Here is a 9,073-nt window from a genome sequence, read left to right on the forward strand (position 1 = left end):
TATAGTATTTTTTCCACAATGGTGCATAACACAAATTATTCCGACTTATTGTTCTAAGGATTGCTGTTTCTGTTAGCAGCTGCAGCCTTTAGCAAAAAATATGAGCGAAAATTTTCACTATGCGTACATATAATTTCCACGGTCCTAAAAAATCCAAGGGTGCAATCCAAGAGCTAACAGTTCGACAAACGAGACAGACAACATTAAAATCGAGCGAGAACTTGACGAACAAATGTCCTCAAAAGTGAGTTATTTTGGCCATCTTTTGTACAAACTAAACAACTTGGAGCATTGTAAACTAGAAGGTTTAGGTCGTCAGAAAGTTTATGAACTGTTGTTGTTGCTCCGCTTAAAAACGCACAGATAAAATTTTCTAAAATCAAAACAACTTTCTGGCTGATACTTGAAGATCTTTCCGAAGATGACCAGAACGGGAACTCAATTTTGTGAATCTATGATAAGGCTAATTTGTGAAGAGACTTTCTTTATTTAATGTGTAGTGTTATTAACAAAACTGTCGTTAATGGAATAACCAGACTCGCACTTAATTAAATGAAGCCATATCCAGTAACATGCAAACCATAAGTCTAGGCTATGTTTTTAATGCAAACTTACGATGTGGGAAACCAGACAGATCGTTAAGCATTTCTTTTAAACCGACGACAATTTCAAACAGCACAGTGTCCCTTAGTGATAAGGTCTAGGTAGACAATGGTTGGATGCTCAACAGGCTAATTAATGGGTTGGAAGACGACGCGTTGCTGAGTGGGCGATAACATCCCCTGACCTAATGCTACTTGATTTATTCCTGTAGGAACCCCTAAAGAATACTAACTTCACAAAAAACTTCTTTGCTAATGTTTTCGAAACAGACAATAGCGCCAGTTCATATGCATTAGATAAGCCCCAAAAGTGCGACAACTTGAATAGTAAAAACTAAATAGGATCATAAAAAAATTAACGACTCAATCTACAGCCGTTGAAATGCGGTTTTTCCCGAAAACAATGTAATGGTTGTCACCTCTACAAGGCTGGAAATGACCAGACTGGCAAAGCTGTAGCCAAGCTGTAGGAGTCAATTGTCAATTTTCATTACACCAAAGTTTCGTTAGCTGATTGCTCGGCCATAAATGCGAGAAGTTAGGATCAGAAAGACGTTTTTGGCTGTGCCACAATCAAGCACTTCCACCACCTATTTCGGCTCTATTAGTTCTCGGCAGCTGATTAATTGAACCCACCATCAAGGAATCCGTCACTGTGCGAAATACATTATTACGCTTAAATATCGGAGAGCCTATTAGAAATAATCTACAATTTTCGGTTCAATGATAAAGACAGTTTACCAGTAGCTCACGCACGTCGAAAGTGATGCATCAATTATTTGATGCGGCAAGTTCAGCAAAACAATATATTTGCACTGTATAATGACAGCATTCGCAAAATAATGCTGGATGCTTAATAAAAGGGCAAAGGTATATACGTGAAGAAATGGAAATGTCATCATAACCTTCTGCTTAGATAGACAGGCAAAGCGCGAAGACGTGAGGTCGCGTTCAGTGCCCTTTGATCAGACTATCGCTCGGAAACCTCACAGCTCAGTCCTAATAATTGATTTTCGGAGACAAACGTGTTCCATTTAAAAATTAATGTTCCACCAACTACACATTCATGCCATTACTGATCATATAATTTATTATCAGGTCACTTTGATTGACTTAGTTTTACATTCAAACGAATATACTGTATTATTTTATGGAGCAGACATATTATCAAAAAAATAATCAGGGGGAAAGAAATAATTGCCTGAATTATTTCTAAACCAGTGAACGTATTTTGAAAAGGCAGAAAATGGATCTTTCAACCCTAATCTCACGTTTAAGAAATGTAACGAAATTTACTTGTAAATTGAAAATTATGCCTGCAACAGGAGGATCACGATGAGAAAAAACAGCCACAAGATTATTTTTCTAATATTCAAATTCAACGTAAACATGCTGATTTTTACGTAACTGTGCTAAAAGGCGATAAAACAGAAATACACAACACACCTTTGCTAGTAAGAATAACGGTAACGTAAATCCGAAGGAGGTCTTGACGAGTTTGAAGAATTAGAGGACGCATCTTGACAGAAAATAAGCAATTATAAGTTGAAAGCGAGACATCTAAAAACTCGGATAGCGTCAATGTATTTTAATCGACTAACTAATACGCCTTCTTCTGAAGGCAAGATCAAAAAGAAGGTTATCTCGGGGAACATTAGTAGGACCTCAGTAGAGACAAAAGGTTATCAGTTAGGAAATATTTACTATATTCGTAATATATAAAATTATCTTAAACCCCCAAGCATCACGGAGACCGTTAGAAAGCTACAAACACACACCCACGAACACGAACAAAATTAACAACAGAAAAAATAGACCAAAGCACAGGGATACGACAGGTCTCCCCAACCAACAACTTAGAGATAATAGAGAGATAATAGAGAGTTTTGAGGCTCCTTAAAATTACGATGGACTTAAACGCTAAACGTTATCATGCGCAGTGTTAAAAAAATAAGGTGTTCAGGCAAATAACGTTAAGTGTGTTTTTTAGTCTTTGATACCGCGTTTGTTGCATTCTTAATAAAATAAACCTCACTCTATTGTTTTCTTATCCCGTTTTGTTCGGCAGAGTTTCAAAGCTAGTTTAAGTTTGTATTGTTATTAAACAAAAAGTGGCTAAGATGGACACTGAAGACGGACAATGGCAATGGCTCTTACAGGCATTTAAGAAAGAGGCTTAAAAAGTTAACATCAACCACCAAACCAAAAAGCATTGTGATCGCCAGGGAACCATGCAGATGCAAACTGGAACTGAACAACAAAGCAATAGAGCAGGTTTTTCAATTCAACTATCTGGGAATACCAATATCACTATGTGGTGAACTCAAGAATGGAACCAGGTGAACAAAGCAGCCAGGATAGCAAGAGCCTTACGGATAACCATATGAAAAATACATGCATATAGCAATCCCGACCAAAGTTAGAATATGTAAAGCATGGCATAAGCACGAGCGGACACAGCGGAGACAAAAAGAATGATCACAGGAAACACACTATGGGATCAAAGAAGGAGGGAAGAAGTGGGAAATAGGGAAGAATGCAAGACAAAGGAGGTGAATAGATGGACACGCGCTTAGAGACGCTTCTGGAACGAGCACAAATCCAGGATAGAGAACCATTTTGCTGTAATTTTTTTTATTATATTAGTATCAATATCATTACTATTATTTTATACTAAAGGAAAATGATTTTAGTTAATAGCTACTTCTGATAAATAAGCGTTTAACTACTTTTAATGGGCAACAAATTAGGCCTGGGTAACTTAGCGAATTTTACGGAGCTGGCGCAGTGCTGCTCAAATGGCTTAGTGTGCCAACTCAACGTACTGGCACATTAACTCAGTTCCGTTGCTGAGAAAACGATACTTGAATCCACTTTAATGAATTAGATATAACTCATCAACTCCGATAGCGGCAACAGCTGAAATGCGCATTTCAACAGAGTGTTACCCAGACCTACAACAAATCTTCAATTGATTAAGTTTAAACATCGTTCTTAAAAAATGGCTTTCTTTCAGATTTAAACAACTATGAGCCACTTAAAAGAATTACTTTTAATTCTCTTGGTCATCGCCCTGCGAAACTGTGAAGCTAACCCCACTGCAGATCAAACTGGAGAAGATGGCTCCACTAACTTGCTTGGAAAATCACCGTCTCCGCTAGACGAATGCGACTCGGAAATGATTGGGTAAGTTCGGTTTTTACCAAAAAAGAAAAGTTTAGACAATATTCGCAGTAGCAGAAGATTATCAACTAGAGCAAGTCCATAGATAAACATATGGTACATAAAACCTTTTATCAGACTATAAAGGCTTTCACGGCCGGTCAAATCGCATTTAGAAATGTTTTCCGGGATTTGAAGCCGTGGTCCATGAGAATTTCTTCCTGGTGTTTCGCCCACAACTGCCGTGGACATTATCAAAGGCGATGAGGCAGTGGGCGAAGTGATCTTCCGTGCTTACCGACTACTGGACTGGTTCAACTACTGGATCCCCTGTCGTGTTTATGCGGCGCGGCCGTGTGAGCTCATGCGTGAGGCGTGGTCCACCGCAGTTGTGGACGAAACCTCAGGCAGAAATTCCCATGGACCACTACTCTAAAGCCCAGAAAACATTTCTAAATGTGATAAAACTTTTTGTTTTGAACTTCTTTATATTTCTGAAAGTAAACGTTGCGTCTATTTGTTATTGAAATTTGATAATTGAAACATTTATTGAGTGGGTTTGATTAAAATCTGACAAAATGCATTAAACGTAATCCGAAAATTTGACGAAAATTGAAAAACAATAAAATGTATGAAAGATAATCGAAAGACGCTTGCATTAGATAACGATTGTCGCTRWTTGTGTAAGACGCAAAACAGAACAGATGAAATTAATTTACCGGACACCAGTTCAAAGGTTATTACTYCTGCTTGGAATTCCMAAAATTGGGAAATTGCTWAAGCCGTTATMGTTTTTGGAATTTTTCCATAAAAGGAAATAGCAAAGGTTTAGATTTTGGACTGTGTAGGACCAGCTGTCGGTTCRCTCGGTCTTATGCTACRGTCCAATAAATATAAGTTCACTGACCGTCAAAAGTCGCCCACTTGAACAGCTAGTGAAAATACTCRTAAATAGTATATGRGMAAAAAGAACATATTTTCATGATACACAAGCCCAACAKAATCGAGAAATGAACTGGGATCTTACGCACGACATRGAATTATTTACTCATTTCAAACGTGCGAACGAAGAGTTTTGTTTGCTTCACGCTCCCACATGGTTACCAAAAACTAATCAGAGATKATCATCTAATCTAATCATTTGCGCACTGTGCAATTACCGCTGTAATTTTTCGATAATTGCACACTTCAAACGGACAGATTATCATATGAAGGAAATATTTAATATTAAKCACACTTGCTTACGTACATTTTYTTTCSTASCAAAGCTSCATAATAACTGTTTGTATTACAAAACGGATAAAAGTACAWCTTTTGGGAGCAGRTKAAGAGGGCAAAGTTYACAATGTGTCTCMAAAAAATATGAMWAAACSTTATGGACACGGAGCAGGGGCGTGTAGAAGAYCTCWAAAYMATYTATCGACCTCCAATTTATGAGCTTTTTTATCTTTTTTYGAGTTATTTATTTTACCATAGTAAGCTGTGCTAGAGRTGTGATAARCGGTTATTTTTCTGTAACGGGTTACAACGTTCCAGCGTCAMCTTGGTAATAKGTTTCAAAATGCGGTTCCAAAAGGAACATGTTACCTTTTAAATTTATCTTTAAAAATGCAGAATGATGAGGATAGTAGAAATAGTGATGATATATAATGATTTGCATTAWTGAAAACATAATTGTTAACATTGGTAAACTTAAAATAAAATATTCTAAAATCAAAAGCAAAACATGGGTCAGAAGTAACTACTKAACGAACAAAAAAACTGATAATAAACTAGAGTGATATGAATGAATAAAATATACGGTTTTATGCGAAAATGTTTAAACATCTTATTTTTATTTAAAAATGAGTTAACATTTAAGAATAAAACATTTTGCAGGCGCTTTTTACTGTTTTTAGTTCTTCACCAAAGGAAATAATGGACTCTCTAGCACTAAAAAACCACCAAGTATATCAAATGGTTTAAGCATCACGGCGTTAATACCTTCTTTCTGTTAGATTCAGCTCACACAGATTAATTGGGAAACAAAGGATTACCTGGATTTATTTTCGAATCTGMCTGATGGWCTGTTTGTGTGTGCATACTTATGTTTCTATAATAATRTAACATTAAATAACTGTAGACATCGACAGACAGATTTATCAATTTACGGTTTTATAAAATTTCTTCTGACGAGCAGTATCCCATAATGGACAATTATGATTGAAAGCAATATGCTCATCATTGACTAACTGTTGTTGCAACGAAAGTCATTACGTATAAACTTTTAATAATTTCAGATTCGAATTAATCACAGGCTACGTGTTCTCTTCGCCCAACAACGTCATAGACTCCATTCCAGGAACTTTGATGCTAACTGACTGCCTGGAAACATGTCAAGGCAACGAAAGTTGCCAGTCTGTGAATTATGAAACAGGACTTTGCGTTCTCTTCGAGTCCAATGCTGATCTTCTTCCCGGTAAGTTGCGTCTCGTGCCAAATCAAATTGTTTTCTGTTGAAAGAGCATTCTTTACGATGAGCTATAGGTCCTGAAGCATTAATTATATCAAAAACCACATAGAAGCGTGTTGATGGGGGCAACACGTAAAAACCGGTACGAATCGTACGGTGTTGAATTCTCTATTAAAGGAAATATAATTATAATATCTATTATACAATATGTTATCTACTTTTTTTATAAATTTTCATTGACACTATCTTGTAGAGCTCAAAAARGTGCYATAAGAAAGTATTTTTGYTMTTCGATATGATTTSAAATAAACTAAAAATGAAAAMGAAAACGAAGGTCCGAAAACCGATATAATATRTAGATATTTAGTATAGAATATACAGAATATCCYACCGGGAACCGCCGCGATCGATATCTGACAAACTGTAATTAGGAGAAATTTGTAAWTTGGACAGTGTGCCAAGTGATTYTTTCCAGTATTAAAAATAAGGGTGCGCTTGTTTAAAGTTGTCTATTCCAACAGTGTTTAGTTTTCGAAATATTGCCAATTTAATGTTTTCATATGRCTACTTTGCAGYGCCTTCTTTTAAATCCTGTTYCTTTTAGTTGCCATGACAAAATGGCCATTTTTAATACAACCAAATGCCAAASGAATGCTGACAGCTGTCAGTTACCTTTTCAAAATAATTAATAAWCATGCCAGGCCGGMTTCAATTACAGGAACGAAGATTATTTAAACTTATTTATTATTTATAAAGAATGTGATAAAGCTGTATCAAGAACATGTGACAGAAGTCTCGGGAGTCGGTCCTGGCCCACCCATCTGAGTTGTCCAGTCCTTATATAATCTACAATGGCACGAATTTGTTGCTGTCAACCCGGTTGCTAAGTTCCATATACTATCTAAGTTTTTTGCGTCTTTGCATTGCGTTATATAAAAATAATGAAATCCCTATTACTATAGCTTTCATTATTTCAGCATTTATGTTGGTATGTTGTAAAGCTTTTCATAATTTTACTACAATGTTGCGGTCAATGGCTTTTTTTGAGGTTCAGAAATATCAAACGCACTTCATGGTTGTACGCGGCTTCTTTTCCACAATTTAAAGCAGCGTAAATAGGTGGTCACTGGTGGATCTGCCCGCCATAAATTCGGCTTCTTTTTCTGCTTCTATTGCACTGTACTCATCTTCTGTCTTGTTTTTGAGTATTCTGCTTATGGTGTTGGTTACTGATATTCCTCTATAGTTATCGCATTTATCTGGATGCCCTTTTTCATGGATTACCTATATATATGATAGCTTCCATTCTTTTGGTACTTTTGACTTGTTTTTGTCTCATATTTAATTAGTTTTCCCTGGTGTCAGCGCGTTGACAAATTTTTTAACATCTGATACCGTTATTATTACTGGGGATCCTTGAATGCTTATATTTATGTTAGTGTCATCAGTAATTTGGAACTCATTTCTATATCCTGTCAGCATTTTCTCGAAATTCTGATCCCATGACTGCTCTGTTATTGGGGAGATGATGTCTTTTGCCCGTCTCAGTCTCATGTTTCATAGTATTCTCCAGCTTGCTCCTAGCTATGGGCTAAGTATAGAGCATGTTCTCTCCCATTTTTTGTTCTTTTTTTGTAGAGATCTTATATAGATATAATGTTTCGTACTCTTGCTTGTCCCTGTTTATATGCGAGTTTGTCATTTAGGTATCTGGAGCTTAACATGGTGTTGAATCGTTTTCGTTTGATCTCTATTTCAKATTCTACCTGCTCATCCGACCAGTATGGTTTTTGACGATTCTCTTCTCTTTCTTCGCAACCTAGTGCCTCWTWTGCTGCTGCAATTATGCATGATTTTATGCTTCCTCTAACGAGTTATTTGGTACTAGTTATTTGGTACTTTCCTGTTCCAAACTATGAATATTGTATCATTCTTCCRTCACTTTTCTTTTTTAGACATTTTCCTGTTTCTTCTCCTRCTGGTACCCTGTTCTAATAGAAAATACTAATTGTGCCTTAAGCAGGTGATGGCCACTACCACATGAGGCACCTATTTAATCTTTTTCCTAATTTTAATTTCTTTTCTCTTGCCTMGCTCCCTTTTTTGTTTCGTGTCYATCTCTGTGCTGGAARTATCCGTTTAGAACTTTAAGCAGATTTTCTTCGCATGTTTGCCTTAATATCCACGTCCTYTCCAAAAGCTCCATTCATCGCATTAACTTTATCATTTCTAAATGTCTTAAAAATTAAAAGAAGTACTTGTTTTTTGGAAACGCCATGWATAGRGCCCTATGATTGCGCAATTTTTTCCTAATTTAACCGAGTTCGTATCTCTCACGGCTTCGGAGATCCCCATGCAATAAATAATCGTTATCTTGGACACCCTATATAGCAATTTCTCAGATCAGATCAGATAGTGTAATCAAATAATGGAAAAATAACTCAATGCAACCCGAGATAAAATAGTCGATCAAAGCATTATAACCTTTGAAAAAAAACGCGGCACATAGCAGTTTGCGGTTAGACATAGATTTCTTTTTCAATTACTCCTAGACAATTTTGCAAATAACTCAAGACGGAACTTGAAAATTGAATTTACCTGTGGCCGCAATCGTTTGAAGTATTGATGCCGTTCGAAGTCGTGGTAAGAAAAGGTATATTTTCGAACTGTTATTTTGGAATCCGGTGTGTCTTATTAATTGATGAAATGCCTGGCAGAAAACACATTATTATTGCTCATAATTATTGTTTATGTGAAAAGGTACCTACTACTGATTTATGACTCAAAATTATACGAATAAATAAGTTTACTTCGTACACTAATACCAGAAAACCATCTAAAGATACCGTAATGTATA

The 9,073-nt window shown here is 36.3% G+C and overlaps 3 protein-coding genes across 8 annotated transcripts in view; 2 read left to right on the top strand and 1 right to left on the bottom strand.

The window, feature by feature from the left end:
- Window positions 1-9,073, top strand: part of LOC109542356 (autophagy-related protein 16-1) — a 609,070-nt gene that overhangs the window by 116,867 nt on the left and 483,130 nt on the right. The gene's annotated exons all lie outside the window — the stretch shown is intronic.
- The window catches only part of LOC109542360, a 177,167-nt gene that overhangs the window by 63,994 nt on the left and 104,100 nt on the right, over window positions 1-9,073 (bottom strand). The gene's annotated exons all lie outside the window — the stretch shown is intronic.
- On the top strand, window positions 3,583-6,278 carry LOC125502345. The gene is made up of 2 exons (XM_048668360.1): window positions 3,583-3,788; window positions 6,044-6,278. The coding sequence occupies exons 1-2, from the start codon at window positions 3,631-3,633 to the stop codon at window positions 6,261-6,263; spliced, it is 378 nt and encodes a 125-aa protein (XP_048524317.1). The 5' UTR covers window positions 3,583-3,630; the 3' UTR covers window positions 6,264-6,278.

The sequence above is a fragment of the Dendroctonus ponderosae genome, unplaced genomic scaffold (assembly GCF_020466585.1).
Source record: "Dendroctonus ponderosae isolate FM_Combo_2020 unplaced genomic scaffold, Dpon_F_20191213v2 Dpon_F_20191213_7, whole genome shotgun sequence".
Taxonomy (NCBI): Eukaryota; Metazoa; Arthropoda; class Insecta; order Coleoptera; family Curculionidae; genus Dendroctonus; species Dendroctonus ponderosae.

Excerpts from the sequence above, each read along its gene's own strand:
- LOC125502345 (XM_048668360.1), top strand. The coding sequence starts at position 3,631 with ATGAGCCACTTAAAAGAATTACTTTTAATTCTCTTGGTCATCGCCCTG. Across the intron at positions 3,789-6,043 it reads TGCGACTCGGAAATGATTGG|ATTCGAATTAATCACAGGCT; the intron begins GTAAGTTCGGTT and ends TAATAATTTCAG.